At 43.3% G+C, this 16,727-nt stretch overlaps 1 protein-coding gene across 1 annotated transcript in view; it reads right to left on the reverse strand.

Moving 5' to 3' along the window:
* Positions 1-16,727, reverse strand: part of DNER (delta/notch like EGF repeat containing) — a 298,589-nt gene that overhangs the window by 18,748 nt on the left and 263,114 nt on the right. Inside the window, exons 10-11 of the mRNA XM_081262396.1 lie at positions 10,761-10,874; positions 694-825 (exon numbers count right to left, since the gene is read on the reverse strand). Of these exons, the coding sequence (XP_081118522.1) occupies positions 694-825; positions 10,761-10,874 (246 nt within the window). The remainder of the gene's footprint in view (positions 1-693; positions 826-10,760; positions 10,875-16,727) is intronic.

The following is a 16,727-nucleotide window of genomic DNA, read 5'->3' on the forward strand; positions in this document are numbered from 1 at the left end:
GCGTGGCTGGATTTCTTCCACCTTAGAGGATCAAACTCCCCTAGGTCAGATAAGAACAAAATCCCTGTCAATGCTGAATTTTGAGACGCATCTAAAACAACTGGAAACACAATTCTACATCTGTGCTCATTTTCGCCTCCATGCTGTGCATCTGTTGTCTCAACATCTCAAACCTTGATCCTGACATTGTCACGCTTCTGCTAGTCACCCACAGGCTGCACTGGGCTTGAGGCAGCCCCCAAGTGCTCTTCAGCTTTTGTGGTGGCCCTCACTGGACTTTTCTCTAGGCAACTGATGGAACCTCATACACTCGAAGACACTTCTTGGAGACCTAAGTGCAAAGTGAATTTACATTCTGTGTTGCTTCTTACATTTTTCAACCCAGAGACTCTAGTTTTTGATATGATTCTAATGCTTCTCTCAAGCACATTTTTGGCTGCCTGAGTAGCAGTGAACTCTGGATGACATCTGAAAATTCTCATCCTGATGGAAAGGCTGGATGGGACTCAGGAAGGAGTGAGGACAGCATAACCCGGGGGGCCGGGGGGGGGGGGAGAGTGGCAAAAGCATGAGGCTGGGACTTAGGATTCACGGGTAACTCAGGGTAACTTGTCCCTCAGGGCCTTGCTGCTCGTTGGTGACACAGGGACTTTCTGGTCCCAGTTGGCATCCTCTTGCTGCAGAAATACTTACGGATTTCACAGTTTGCTCCCACCCAGCCATGAGGGCAATGGCAGATATAACCATTGGGCTGGTCCAGGCAGGTTCCAGCATGATGACAAGGGTTGCTGTCACATTCATTTATGTCAATGTCACACTCTTCACCTGGGGAGATAAGGAAAATGGCAATGAACTGGTTGCATTCACAGCTCCCAAGACTTCTCAGGCAAAACCAAGACACCTGCAGCTGACCATGACCTCCAGCAGCAGAGCCCAACCTGCTCTTTGTGTAAACTCTCAAAAATTCCAGACAAGGGATCTTTTATTTAAGCAAAACTAAAAAAGAAAAAAAAATATTATCACTGATGAGAAGAATTTCTCCTTTATTCCATTAACTAGTTAATAGAAGCTGATTCCCAAGTCTGAATAAGCCCTTCAAGGTTGATTAGAAAAGCAAACTTAGGTTCCTGAATTTATTAAGGAAGTCTATTTTATTTTGAATTTTGGCAGCTGAGTCTTATTTATTTTTCCAAAACCCCAGAAAGGCAAAAACTCACTGTTTATGATAATTTTGTAGCCAAGTGTTTGAGTGTACAGACTGGACACTGACTCTTCTGGTCACAGCTGTGTGCCTAGCCTGAGTCAACTAATAAAATTTCCTCTACCTTCCAGATCCCTAGATCTGCCTGGAGGACATGCAGATTGGAGAGCAGCAGATCCAGCTCAGGACAGACAATCATGAAGTTGGGGGTTAGCCCATTGTCTTTTCTAAGAAATGGCAGCCCAAAGGAAGCTCACAAAACCCTCCAATCTGTCCTCCCCATAAAGAAAAGTGCCTGACTTTCTTTCTGACCCTGACTAGACCCAGACTTTCCGGGTAGCCTTACTGGCCTCAGAAAACCAGGGATAAAGTTACAAACCAGGACCTGGGGCCAATGTCACTCTGAGCCAAACATCAATTTACAGGAAATAGCTTGTTACCAAAAGTGATATGAACAAAGCCACCTTCGAGTGATTTTTACAGCCATCATGATGAGCTCATATGAATTGAATATGCTTCTTATATATAAAGGCAGCTCATCAGAACTGAAAAGGATACTTAATCAAATTGAGACAGTCTCTCATAAAAGTTTGAAAATGAAAAAAAAAAGAAATTTCTAAAATAAGGCCTCGTTTGCTTAAATGCAGAATGGGATGAAAAATGAAACTCCTACCACTGCTATAGTCAGAGATTAATAAAAGCAAAATCAAAGATTTTTGTCCATTTTTTAAAAGACAATATTTCAGTACATTCAGGTAATTACTTCCAGGTTTATATAACATTAAATTGCTTTTCTATCTGCTATTGGTTTACTTCACATCTATAAGACTACTCTGACACTCACAGATGATTTTAGAGGAAGAATCTCACACTAAAATATTTCACAACTGTTTCATTTCATAGTCTTTATGTACCTGGCACCTGACTACTTCATTTTTGAAGTAAAATCTGTCGAATGAAACATTTATTATGTTTAGGTCATACTAGGCTGACTATAATTTGGCAGTGTCTAAATGAATTTGTTTCTTGCAATAAATATAGTCATTGATTTCAATAGAAAGGACATGAAATTGATTGCTTCTTGCTAACCTATTTCAAAGTTTGTCTTTGTATTAATAGGGCAATCGCTCTGAGTGGGAAAGGAAAGAGACTAAACTGTCACAAATGGCCCTGCAGGGCAGACTAGTCGAGGGGACAATAAACAGGAATGTGCTGAGAAATGCTAAAGGATGAAATCAAAGACCTTGACGGTAAATTCATCAGGACTATATCCCAGCTGCTTAGGAAGACAAGTTAATCAACGCATTCACTGAACATGGCTTTCTTTAGCTGGAAATCTGAACACTGCAGATACTGAAATGATTTGCTCGGTTCCCAACACAGCAAGAGCCTCATTTTTCCTACCTCGATAGGCTGACAAAACTCAAAATTCCCCCCGCCCCATAAGGTCTACTGCAACATCACACCCGTCTAATTCCCTAAAAGCAGTGCACCTGCGCAGCTGTGGCCTCAGTCTGTCCAACCTGCTCTGGTCCAAAGCTCCTCCACAGAGGTGAAGGCCAAATTCAGGGCAGATCTGGATCACTAAGGGCCTCTGATATAAGCAGAAGTCCAAGATCCCTAAAGTGGACTGTTCTTGGGACCCACCAGATTAGAAAGAGTTGATAAAAAAAAGGGGGGGAAAATATCTACAAACTATGATCTCAAGAATCGGGGCCCAGAGAGAACGTCAAACTGATGTCAGGCTGCTTTTCACTGCCACTGTTCTTAGAGATGCACTTGGAATGAAACGTCATAACTTAACCATGTAATCTTCACGCCAGGCCGGTTAGTGGGCAGCTCCTGATGCAGCATGAGTGCTGGCAGTGACCTGGGTCCTGGGTGCCTCCACCTGTCCCCCATGGCCTGGTCAGCAGACTGCTCTCCTGCCCCGAAAGCTGAATCTGTTCCCCGAGCTCTCAGCCTGGGGCCTTCACCATGTCCTGGGCTGGAATCGAGGTGATGTGGAGCATGGGAGGGAGATGGGGTGACTGTCAGTGGGGCCACCAAGGGGGTTTCCATCCAGGAGACCCCACGGAAGACCGCTGCCCTCCACTACGGTGATCATGCTTTTTGCCATCAATTGACACAAAACGCTTGGAGGTTTATTGTGAATTATGGGAAACAAGTCTGGCTTTACTTACATTTCCTCATATTTAAAAGCGTTATGTTTTCATATGCATTTAAGACCCTGACATACCCTGACATTCCAGTTGTAATTAATTTGCATTGTAGCTTATTTTACTAGGAGAATTCTTAGTGCTGGGTATGAGGTCCTTACTAACAGCTAACTCGGTACACCCTCAGGCCTCTGCTGGCCAGAAACAGTCGACTTTTCAGCTCACTCACTCTTTTTTTTTTTTTTTTAATTGAGTTAGAGAAATATCAGTTGCTCTTAAATCACGATTATTCTTAAATAGCATTTGTGAAGAGAGTTACCAAATGATTTTTTTTCTTTTTGAGATACTAGGGAGGGAACCCAGGGACATTTTACCACTGAGTTACAGTCCCATCCTTTTCTTCTTCTTCTTTTTTTTTTAAGACAGGGTCTCACTAAGCACTAAGTTGCTGGGGCCCTTGTTAAGTTGCTGAGGATGGCCTCAAACTTGGGATCCTCCTGCCTCAGCCTCCTGAGTTCCTGGGATTACAGGCATGCACCACCACTCCTGGCACCAAATAAATTTCCACTTGACTGGGACTGGCAACCAGGGTCTGACCTCCAAATGGATTATAATTTCTTTTCAATCGACTACTTTCTAAGGGGCAATATGCATAGGAGGTATGTTTGGTAGCCCTTAGGCAAGTCAACAAGCCTCCTAATTAATCCCATAGGCCTTCCCAGATAAATGAGGAAATGCAAAGCAAAACAAAACAAATCCAGTCACCGCAGCTGTAAATCCTTGGGTTAACAGAATCCACACTGGACGGTATTGACGGCTATCATCCTAGTGGTTGCACACTTCGGCGGCCCTGTGCCACACCTAGGCTGGATGCCTCAACTCTGATCCCTTCCTACTTCGTGAGAATTTTATTCCAGGTGAGACGGGTCTAAAAAATTATTTGGAACTTTTGCTATCGTGATGGAGTAACCAGAACCTGTCCTGTCCTCCCACGGTGAACAACTAGACAACTGGATGAAATACATGCAAAATAAAACCACGTTTAAGAGCCGGACTTCAGCTGCAGGGGAGGAAATGAAGCAGCTGAGCTCCACACAGCCTGGACCTCTGCCTGGGGCCAATTTAGAACACAACGGCCTCATTGAATTGAGGAGACAAAGACTGGAGTTTGTGGAGGCCAAGGTAATTTGTAGGGAAGACCAAATACAGAAGATAGAGCCACTCAGAAAAAGAGCACCAGAAATATGCTGCGTCCCTTGGGTCCCTTGCTGAATACTGTGCGTGAGTTGAAACTCCCGGAGCCTGGCAAACAAAATGGAAGATGAGCAGTTTCCAAACTCACAGAGGACTGGAAAGTATCCAAAATCTCACAGTTCATCGGCCACCCACTGCATCAATGAAGCCACAAAAGGTCACCTCTTAGCACGAGGGCATAACTGTCCTAAGAGTAAAGGCTATGCATTTGGAATCACCTCCCCAGAATATAAAAACAAGCCTTGAAAGACCGACCAGGCTGGCAAGTAACTTACCTGCCACAGAGAAAGACCAGCATTTAAAAGAAAAAAGACAATGGAATCGCTGCACCCAACAATTAACCCACAATGACCAGCATCCAAAGAACGCAGGAAAAAAAAAATGGAACTAAAAAAGGAATAAAGTCCTAGAAAACATTCTGTCCAATTTTAATAGCTATGTAGCCACAAGAGCTTTTATGTAGCCAAGGCTGAGCTGCATTGCAGAGGAATAGACATACAAGTCGATGAAAACAATGGAGAACACCAAATAGACCCCCATAAAAATGGCCAACTGTTTTTGATGAAGGTTCAAAAGCAATTAAAGGAAGAAAACGTGGCCTTTTTAACAAATAGTTGTTTAAGAAAATGTACTTCTCCAGGCAAAGAAAAGTGAACTTCCTCTTAGAAGACCCCAGGAAAGGATATATCTGTGGAAAAAGAATGGAACTATATAACAAATGCTGTGGGGAGGTGCTGACCTCAGTAGCAGAGTGAGTAGCACTGGTTAGACTCAATGAGAATGAGCTGGACGCAGGTTAACGAGTTTGAAACGGCTACCTGTGATTATTGGAATTGACCAATTAAGTAAATGGATATTTGAGGGTGGGAGCCAGGTCTGTGGCCATTGTAACGGGAATATTCAAATAGCAGAGGAGACCCATAAATGATCCATGAGAGGATGGAATAGAGTTGGAGACATCCCTATGAACTCATGCTTGGCTTACTGTAGGTACGGACAGCTACAGAGTGCAATATTCACAGATGTGCACGTGTGTGTGTGTAGGTTAGTAAACACATATTCTTCGTTGCTCTATCAGCTGAGAGGGCCTGAGAGCAATGACACCCCAGCAGTAGTGAGCATGTTAGCGCTCATATCTTTATTTCTAAAGTCATTCTCTAATAATGAACCAGGGATCCTTAGAGAAATTGGTAATTCTAGGCCTGGGGATGTAGCTCAGTTGGTAAAGTGCTTACCTCACGTGCACAAAGCCCTGGGTTCAATCCCCAGCACCACAAGAGAGAGAGAGAGAGAGAGAGAGAGAGAGAGAGAGAGAGAGAGAGAGAGAGAGAAATGGGTAATTTTCTAGGACTGGGGCAGGAAATACACAGGATGAGATTGGAGCAACTTGAATTCCAGAAAGTATACAAAAAAAATATTCAAAGACAATTCAGGAGGCTGAGGCATGATGATCGCCTGTTCAAAGCCAGCCTCAGCAACTTAATGAGGCCCTAACTTAGCAAGACCTTGTCTCAAAATAAAAAGGATGTGGCTCAGTGCTGAACTGCCCCTGAGTTCAATCCCTGGTGCCAAAAAGAAAAAATTGAAAGAAATAAATGACAGCAACAATTATCCACCCCCCAATAAAATGGGGCTATATATCAAAGGAACACAGGAAACAGACTGAAAGACCTCCCAATGTCCAAAGCAGGAATATTTTGAGCAACAAAACAAATTAAAAAGTATTAGATTTTAACCCAAAGTATAAAATAAACACCCATGAGTCCCTATTAATATAAATAAATGATTGGATAAATAAACAAATGAAAGAGAATAAACAGATCTCTCACAAAGAAAAATTCTGAACGGTTTCTGCAGCTGCTGCCCTCTCAAAGAGGGGGGACATAACCTGGACCCTGCCCTGGTTAATGGTGAGCTACACTCGTGACTTCCTTCCAAAGAGGAAAGTATGGAAAGGAGGAAATGAGGGACGCTAGAGTGGGGACCCTGACAACCTCCCTCATCGGGGTGATCAAGGTCGACAGTGATGGTTACAAGTCACCTTGACGGTATGCAGCCTTTGTAATGTGAGGGGGGTTGGCAAACGGACAAGGCAAGAGAGCATTCACCCAAAAGGATATCAGACGTCAAAATAAGCACATGAAAAGACACCCCCCATCGTTCATCACGACAGAAATTGAAAGTAAAACCACAATGAGCTGTGACCACATGCCTATCAGAATGGCAAAGCCTTGGAGACCAGAGTGGACACAGGTAAGTTAATAACTGGAAGCAGGAAGGACCTCCAGGTGATGATCCTTATGGTAGGAACATGGGTTCTGAGGATTAGAGGGGATATATTTTCAATCAGAAGCCCAAGATCAACAAGAAAAGGAAAAAATTTGTCCTCCACATAGCACATACGGGGGTTTGCCGGCTGGCCTGAGATTGAAGGATCTGGATCCAAAGGAGAGAGTCTTATTTAATTAAATAACAATGGTTTGCCTAATTCATTCCATTACCTCAGTTTGGGAGCTCTCAAACACTAAATAGTTGACCAAGTATAAGTTCTGCTACACCCTGAGTGCAGTGAAAAATTATTTGGTTCCTAGGCAGCAACCTCCAACAACAGGGACAACCATGTTCCCTATATTGAAGGAGTTAATATTTTATCAACCTCTCCCATGCAGCAGTAGTTATCAGGACACAAAAGATTTCTTTTTTAAGGAAGAACAAGGGTTTTATGATTTAATCTATTCAGAAAATAAACAAAGGTAAATAAGACTCTCGATTGAGATTGCTTAGAGCCCTCAGAATGTGAGCATCCTTTAGGAATTTCTATGTGGCACGTACCACGTCTCAAATTTATTTGGACACAGAACCTTTTTTCCACAGCATATCTCCTGGGACTGGTTCTGTAAAACACATTAGCAGCACAATTCCCCAAACTACTTCTGTAACTATTCTGTGGTCTTCTGCAAGCTGAAAACGTACCAGGGCTGAATAGATCGGCATGTGTTGCTTTCAAAAACCAGGCAGAGTGATGTCTGAACCTACTTCAGTGAGTCCTGCTGCTCCCTACGATCAGGAGGGGGGACCATGAAGAAATGCCCAGGCGTGGGCCTGCTGGCTGAGAGCATATGGGTGCAGTGGAGGCCTGGGTGGAAGGTGAGCAGAGGCGACTGGAGAGTAGGAGACAGGAAAGAAATTACTGAGAAGAGACCAATGAGGTGTGTTCGGGGCTCTGGCAGGCAGAGGAACCAGGACGAGGATGGAAAGGCTAGACGGGACCAGATCTCCCAGGTCTCAATGATCAGCGCCAGGACGTTGAACTTGTTCTTGAAGGACAATCAAATGTCAATAGGGAGTGGGCAGAGTAGAGTATCAATATGCACGGTCTCTGCATGCAGAGGGAGAAGGCTAGAATGATCCATACGATTATGGAACACAGTTGGAGACATGGCTACAGTGTGAAAAATGGACTGGGATAGGTGCGTGGGTGTGGGGGCTGTCGGAGGGGGTGCAGAAAGCAAAGGCAGCCAAGGGAGAAGTTTGTGGAGTCCTTTGTATCTGAATGCACGTCCACAGGAAGAAGAGGGGGTGTCGGGATGATTCCCCAGTTTCTGGCCAGCACAACTTGGAGGTAGTAGTAACAACATTTAATAAGCTAGCAAATGTTTAAAGAAGGAAGCAGAGAATCTATGATTTGAGGTGTCTGAGATGCCCCAGAGTGTGTGCTGAGTAGGCAATTGGGGGTTTGCTAAAAATTCTAGAGAAAAGGTTATGATTTCTCTCCCCAAACATACTGGAATAAATTTCAAATGGAATCAAGATGTAAAGGCACAAAATAAACTCACACATGATTATAATGATATAGGAGGATATGTGTAGTCTTGATTGATAGAATCTTTCATGAAATGACAACAAAAGAAAATATCAAGATAGAGTGTATAAAATGAAAATTCATGTGTACAAAATAAGACACTTTATACACATTTAAAAGATAAACACAGTGGAAAAATATTTATGACCTTGTCAGATAAAAGGTAATATACTTCATACAAAGGGCTATTTCAAATCAAGAAGAATAAAGATTAGCATGAAAGGTCTGGCCGAACAGCAGACAGAGCGCATGAATAGAGGGCTCCTAAGAGAAGAAACACCAATGACAAGAAATACCTTGTAAAAGTTTCCAACCTCCCAAGGAATCAAAGACCCACAAATTAGGACAATGCTAAAATGGCACTGCTGCCAGCCAGATGAGAGTTCTGGAATATCTGTGTCAAATGATGAAGTAAATACTTCTGCCACTCGAAGAGGAGCGGATGTCGGCACCATGTTAATTCTTGTTTTTCTCTTGTTACTGTTGTTGTTTTGTTTTCCTGGAGAATAACGTGGAGATCAGGTATGTGTTCTTCTTGATTCTGAGATTATGTTTTGGGGAAATTATACCAAAAAATAATAAGTGCACAGGATGTATAAGAATATCCCTGTCGATGTGTTTACAAGACGGAAAGGTCACACTGTGGGTAGATGACAAAAAAGTCATGATATTTCATACAAGGATCTACAACCAACCAGTACAAATGTTATACAGAAGCATGTTTCTTGATGTGGAAACACGTGGAATAGATATATTTTAAGCGAAAAATGGGTTACAAATTAGTAATGGGCAGTTTGATTCCTTTCATGCTCCAGAGTTCATGAATACACACTATTGACTGTCTGCTCTACACCTAGACCTCTGGGAACAACCCCAAGATATCAAAATTATCAAAATGTTAATAATTTCCTAGTAGTGCAGTTTAAAGTGATGGATTTTTCAATAGCCCTGTATTTTCTATTTTTTTCTCCCATGCCTTTTATTACTGGTAGAATAAAAATATTTGGAAAAAAAACCCAGAATACTTCCCAAGTATTAATTTCACCTCCCCTGACTGATATATAAATGTCTCCGTGTGTTTTTAAACCATTCAGGAAAACAAGACCATCTGCAAATCGTTTTCTGGAATAAGCCCATTTCTCAATCCCAGAAAAAGAAAAAGAAAAACAGAGCACTGCTCAGACACATAGAGAGAAGATCAGAAGGTGCTTCTTCCACCTGGTGGCTGTTGGCACCCTACAGGGGGCACAGATGAGGCTCCCCAGGGGTGGAGAAGGAGGAGGCCCTGCAAACTGCTCCAGGGTTTGGAGGCCTCACTGGCTCAGCAGGGGACAGGCCAGCAAGGGGCTCTCAGGTTTCTAGAGACTTCCCTGCCTACTCTTCCAGGGGCACCTGTGGGTCGGCTTCTCTCAACCTGCAGGCTGCAGTGACCCTATGCCCCTGCTGGTTAAGCAAAGTCCAGAGAACACAGACTCTGTCCTGCTCTTTAAATTTCAGGACTCCTGGGTCTGTTGGAAAAACAGAATGCTGGTTTTGGAGTTCCTCTGAGAATCTGATGAAATGTTAAGAACCTCTCCTCAGCAGACACATCCAGAGAATGCTCACATCCACTTTTGGAGATTCACAAACTCCTCGAAGCTCATGGAAGTGGTGGCTTTGAAGAAAGATCCCAAGACTAGGCTGCATACCACAACTGAGAGTGACTTCCTGACATGGTTCAGTGGCCATTAAGGCTGCCGGGAACCAGCCCCCGGCCCCCACCCACTCTCCCAGCCCACTCCTCCTGACCCTCTCCAGCAGCGTCTATACCCATGCCAGCAACAGACCCACAACCTGGACAGTCTCCCTAACTTCCCCCACCACCAACTTTCTTCACTTTTCAAAATTCTGTTACTTTTCTGTCATTCAATAAAAAGAAATGTAGTAGCTGAATGCAGTTTCAAAGGAAGACACTCTCCTTCTTTCCTGACCTGCATTCACACGCACACTCTCAGGTGTTCATGTAACGGCTCATTTCTCATGTTTCAAAGCTATAGCTCTGAAAATGCATTGCAATGACAGTGTCAGCAAATCTAAGCACCAAATCCTCGTTTCAGTAGAGCCTCATTTAATGACACACAGTTGATTGTTTTAAAATAGATCTTCACGCAAGTACTACCTCCACATTTCGCAATTGTATGCCTATCTGCAATCATTTATGCGAGGAGGATTTGGAGCTATCTTAGCCTTGGCAATATCAGGGACTTGGTAGTAAATTTGAAGACCCAGTGCATGGATCACTTGCCTGTGAAGCCTGGTGCACAGACACAGGTGCCATTCAGACCTTCGGTGTCACAGGTACCTCCGTTCAGACAGCTGACATTGGCGCAGGGATCCTTGTACAATTCGCAATGTGTTCCTGCAAAGAGACAGACACAAAAGGGGTAACTCACGGAGCAATCTCCAGCTCCGGTGGCCTTGAAAACAAAGTACTTGAATGACATGGGATGATGTGGGGACAGATTCCGGGATGTGTGTATGTGTGTATGTGTGTGTGTGTGTGTGTGTGTGTGTGCGCGCGCGAGCGCACGCATGCCTGTGCCCATTCATGACTTTACTGTTGTAAAACATAACTTCTACATTTACTCTTATAAAAACATGGCTCATTAGTAAATAGATTCAATCTTTGCCCACAGGCCCTACCAGAAAGAACTTTAATGCACACTTTCTCTGATTACATGTCCCTAACGCATAGGGCACACAAACAAAAAAATAAAAACCTGAGAGAGAAATTTTTTCAATGGCAAATGCTCTCTGCGTCTCCAAAAGAATCAGAAAACAGCTAGACAGTCTTAATAAAATGTCAATATAATTGACAACAGCACCCGCAAAAGTGAGGATCTGGAATCAAATATTTCAGCGAGACCCAGCTCTACTGTGGAGAACTGCAGGTTAGGGAAGGATCAGCTCCAGGACTGGACACTGGGCTCGAAGGCCAAACCACACTCCACACGCAAAGTTAGCGTGCACCCAGACCGGGCCACATTCCAGGCCCTGGCTCTAATTTATTCTTCCCAAAGACACTGTGAGATAATTGCCCTTATTCCCCCACTTTACAGATGAGGACACCCAGGAAAGAATCTCTGATCACAAGCTGCCATTCAAACCTTCTGCTCATCCAGATTCAGTCTCTGCTTGCTGGATAGTTTGCCTCAGACTGGCCATGGAAAGAAACAAAACTCTGTGGAGCTCAGCACACATTTAATAACAAAGAGGCTTTTAAAAAATATGTAAAGTAAAAACAGAAAATGTCCCATTTCTGTGACATACGTATATTACATATAATAAAAATTACATACATATCTACATGTATATATGCCAATGCCTGAAGCAGGACTGGATTTCTTTGACTTCATATCTATGTATTCTGCTTTGTTGACATCTGCTGGTGTCATTAGAGGGCAAGATGGGTAAATGGATTGGCCTTCCACTCCCCACCCCTGTCCCATCCCCTTAGGAGAGAAGGAGAAATTATATCCTAATACAGGTAAGAGTGTAAGTAATGGCATATCTGTCTTTTCTTTAAGCCTTAAGAAAAAATAAGCACAAAGCAGATAACAAGGGCATGGTTTTACTTCATCTGCTCCCGGGCTCTTTGCTTAGCTCATACTGTGCAAGTGGACAGCCACACCCAGTGACTCATCCGGCAGCAGTGAAATCACTCTTGCTGGGCTTTTCTCTCTCGTCTTTGTCAATGCTTTCAGAAGTTGGACTCAAGAAGGAGAAAAAGAAGAGAATAGAAACAGACTTTCCTATCTATATTTGCACCAGCGACTTATTGGAGCCAAGCATTTGAGAACGGATGGTCTTTAATTCCTTTTTATCCTTTGCCCATTGTAGCCAAGCTATTAATGATGCTCTGCCAGATGCTGGTCTGGGGGGCCTTTCAGCTTGGCCTTCCCTTTCTTCCTGGGACAACAACCCAGACCCCAGTGTCTTGTGCCTGGTGAGATACAGCCCCCCCTAGCCATGTCTGTCTCCAGGGACTTGAAAGAAACTTCCTGGTTTAGTAATCTCAAAGATCAAACCAACTTTAAGATCAGCACACATCTGGTGACTCTTCTTCATTTGGATGTGCATTGCGTCTTCTCCCAGAAGTCTCAATTCCCCCCTGATTCTCACATAGCATGGATTCCAGTGGAAAAATAAAATGAAGGAAAACCTTATCTGCTTCAAAATGTTTATCGTGAAACAAAAGATTCACATTATTACAAGTTCCCAAGGGGCTGCTCAATGGGAACTGCTGACTAAAAAAAAAAAAAAAAAAAAAAAAAAAAAAAAAAGACTTCCTGCTCTAGTGAGAAATACACTACACAACGTTCAGAGATGTCTGACACCTGAACAAAACTCCATCAGACCTAAAGTGGAGGCAGTCAGAAGACTCTCCCTGGTTTCTAGTACTGCAGGGGCTAGCGCAGTCAGGGTCATATCGTACAATTCAAGCAAACTCCCACATTGTTCAAATAAGGCTGGAAGGCAAATTCTAGGCTAGATGTGTAAACCTAATAACTTTAAAGTCTTCAATACAATAAATTTGATGAAAATGCCCAGGACAATAGGCCATCTCAGTCTTTTGCATGTCTGAGTGTCCTGGGGTGTTTTGGCAATAATTGTAGCCCACTGGCTTTCATTTTCAAAAGATGAGACCTTCAGCCACTTAAGCATCAGTTTAGAGTTTGCTGGCAGCAGGCTTGCTGGACTCGACTCTCCACAGAGACAATCACATGAATTGAGATGGCCTCACAAGCCCCCAGTGAGCATTCCGGTTCCTCCCATTTGTATAAGCTAAGCTTTGGTAACCCCTGCATAAAAATACCCATAATGCTGCACTGTGGTCATTACAGCTGGACACCTATGAGCAAGAGACTTAAAAACAGAGAACAAACACTGCTGGACACCACTGATGTGCCGGGGGCTCCTCTTAAGGCTGGGGGCCACCCCTTCCTGGGCTCCCAGGCTCTCACCCAGCACTGTCCTAGGCATCCTGTTTCCTCTGACAAGCACGTCTTCCTTCACCCTCCACCCAACCTGGACTCCACCAGGCACAATAGCCCTCGTCCATCAAGGCCAAGGCAAGACAGAGCAGCTTCCGCCATGGCCCACTGAGAGCAGCTGGGATCCCCGCTGTTACAGAGGTTGCTGTGCCAAATCATAACTCCTCTGTTCCCCTGTCTGAGCCCCCACAAATCTCTGAGGGCCTCTGGAGCAGAAGCCTCATCTTAATGCATGGAAGAAATTATAGCCGTGACACCAGAATCCTGTCATTTCAAAAGGGACAACAGCCGGCCAGTATACTTTGGCCGACACTCAGGTGAGACTGCCAGGAGCAAGAAGCCGTTCCAAATTCCAAATCTGCCTCAGGAACACCCTGTTTGGTCAGGGAAAACCAAGACCGCACTTCAAACTAAGTCTGAAATGACACACACATCACCCGCTGGCACAGCGTGAGGCACGCACCATTACAAAACCTGTGTTTAGTCTTGGGCAAAAATAAACTGCAATTCAGTCAAAACTAATAAAATATTCATACTTTTAATATTAAGGGATGAAGAAGCAATGTTTCTGAAAGGATTTCTATTCCAACGGGCTCCTTACTGACTTAAATTTTAGAATTAAAATGAGATAGAAAAAAAAAACAGCACATCAATTATATATCTTTGGTGTCATCACAACTGTAGTGACAATTACTATTTGGAAACAGAAGAGCATTATTTTATCTCCAGGAAAAGTTAGCTAGGTAAAGGAAATTAACTGGAAGTATTCTCTGTACTTAAAATTTGCTTTGAAGCATCATCTCATTTTATTCAGATTTACTTTCTCAATGAACACTTTTTCAGAATTCCAACCATCACAGAGCTTAACATTCTCTAGACTGTTCTAGAAATTACCATCGACATCTCAACGTTAGCCGCAATATTCTGTGTCAGCCTAAGCCTGCTCTTCCAGTCTGAAGAAGGAAGGAGCCTTGCCATAGTCATTTTTGTGTCTATCCCAGGACAGGAGAAGGCTGGGCACACCAGATACCCAGAATACTTGCCCCTGATCAGACAGATTTAGGCACAGAAACAACCTCATCAAATAAAGAAGGAGTGCACATTCTTTCAACCATAGCCTCTAAAAATCAAACAAGTAAAAAGGACATGACCAAAACTATAACCCGGTAATCTCATTTCTGAGACACTTGCACCCCACCCAATCCAGAAACTATGAAAATTATATGAATAAAGATGTTCACTCAAGATTATTTATAACAGTCCATTAGAGTCAATCAGTACGAGCCATCAGAGGATCCGAGTAACAAGGGCACAGATAAGTTGTCCCTCATGGGCACATTAGTCAGCCTTCTTGGCAAGATAGAGATCAAATCTAATAACATGTTAGGTATGGGCATAATACACAATTGTCGTTATACTCAATTACAACTGTAAAAACATGGATATTAAAGGAAATGGAAGCTATAAAATTATTGCCCTTGCGTTATGTTGTTAAAAACTATGAGCAATTTAAAATTTTCTCTTTTTTCTAAAATCTTTATTGTTGTTAGGTTGTTTTTATAATTAAAAATTGAGGGGCTGAGGCTGTAGCTCAGTGGTAAAGCACTTGCCCTGCATGCATGAGGCACTGAGTTCAATCCTCAGCACCACATAAAAATAAATAAAGATACTGTGTGTTCATCTAATTGAAGTGTTTTCTTTCGAACTCGTCACCAAAAATTTCAATTAGATATGTGGTTGAGCATGTGATTTTTCTCTGCCAAAAATGAAAATTAATCCAAGACGAGGCCATACTTTGACCTTTTCAACAACCTGAGGTTATGAACATGACCAAAGTCCTATCAGAACAAAAACCAAGCAGCTTGGACTAGTGTTGAAGGCAGTACGGACGTTTGGGTGAGTCTGAGGGGAGGTGCTCGGGGGCCCTCAATGCAGCTGGCTTTTTCACAATGTGATTATCCACAGTGAGAACTTTGATCTTAGGAAAATGTTCTAGGGGGCTTCTTTATTTAATTGATATGTTGAACCATAGCCTTAATTCAAGTTTATATAGCTATTGAGCATCTTGTACGTGTACAAACCACCATACTAAGAGCTGCAGAGAATTTAAAAAGAGAAACCCAGGCAAGCGGTACATATCTGTAATCCCAGGGACTCCAGAGGCTGATGCAGGAGAATTGCAAGTTTGAGACTAGCCTTAGCAACTTAGCAAAACCCTGTCTCAAAATAAAAAGGGCTTTGGATGCAGCTCAGGTTCAATCCCCAGTATAAAAAAAAAAGAAAAAAAGGGAAAACCCTGTATAGTCACTGCCTTCAGTGATTCTGATTTTAGTGAAGGGGAGAGGAAACTCTGGAGCCAGAAAGCCTTGAATACAAGGCTAAATATAATGGTCGTGGCAAACATTAGGCAAATACTGGGTAAGGTCATAAGGTACCTGTTTGGGGTGCGCATTTCAGACAGTGGATGAAGCACAGACACAGAAGCAGGTGAAGGAAAATGGGAGGGGAATGGGCCAAGAAGGAAACTCTGGGGCCAGAGCATTCAGGATATCAGGGGACAAAGACTGAGGGTGGGAGGGAAGAGTCCGGTGGAAGGAATGGGCTGCAGAACAGGGATCAGGGCTATGTATATAGTCCTTGCAGCCAGCTGGGCAAAGGGCAGGAATACTGTCAGTACTGTCGGGAAGGGGAAGCCGATGATGTGCCAGAGGAGCCTCCCAGTAGCAGTAGGGCACCAGGCATTTCCCAGAATACCACAGGCCACTGCATGGACCTGCAGGCAAAAGAGGGTAAGGAAAGAATAACAAGAAGCAAGCGCCATCTGGGCCAGCTCTCAGGAACCTGCTGGAAAAAGGAAGAGAGTAGAAAGGACTTTAAGTGAGTAGAGGAGGATGTGAAGTCGAAGAAGAGGGTGGTTTTTTTTTTTCATCATTATTATTCATATAAAATTAATGTGGAAGTGCCAGAACATTCTGTTTTCTATTTAGCAGCTCGATTTTTTTTTTCTAGCACCATTTTTTAATTCCCTTCTCATTCATAGTGATTCCCCTTTGAGAGCCGTACATTAGAGCTGTGGACAACGGTTTCTGGACCACGACTCCTTTCGGTGGTCTGTCCGTTCTTGCACCAGGAGCATTTGAATGAAATCATCATCATAGTATTAGAATGAGCTTTAACATCTGGAAGAAGTGCCACCCTCATTTTCCCTTTTCTAAATG

Source organism: Spermophilus citellus (assembly GCF_964194105.1).
Source record: "Spermophilus citellus genome assembly, chromosome: 11".
NCBI classification, from domain to species: Eukaryota; Metazoa; Chordata; class Mammalia; order Rodentia; family Sciuridae; genus Spermophilus; species Spermophilus citellus.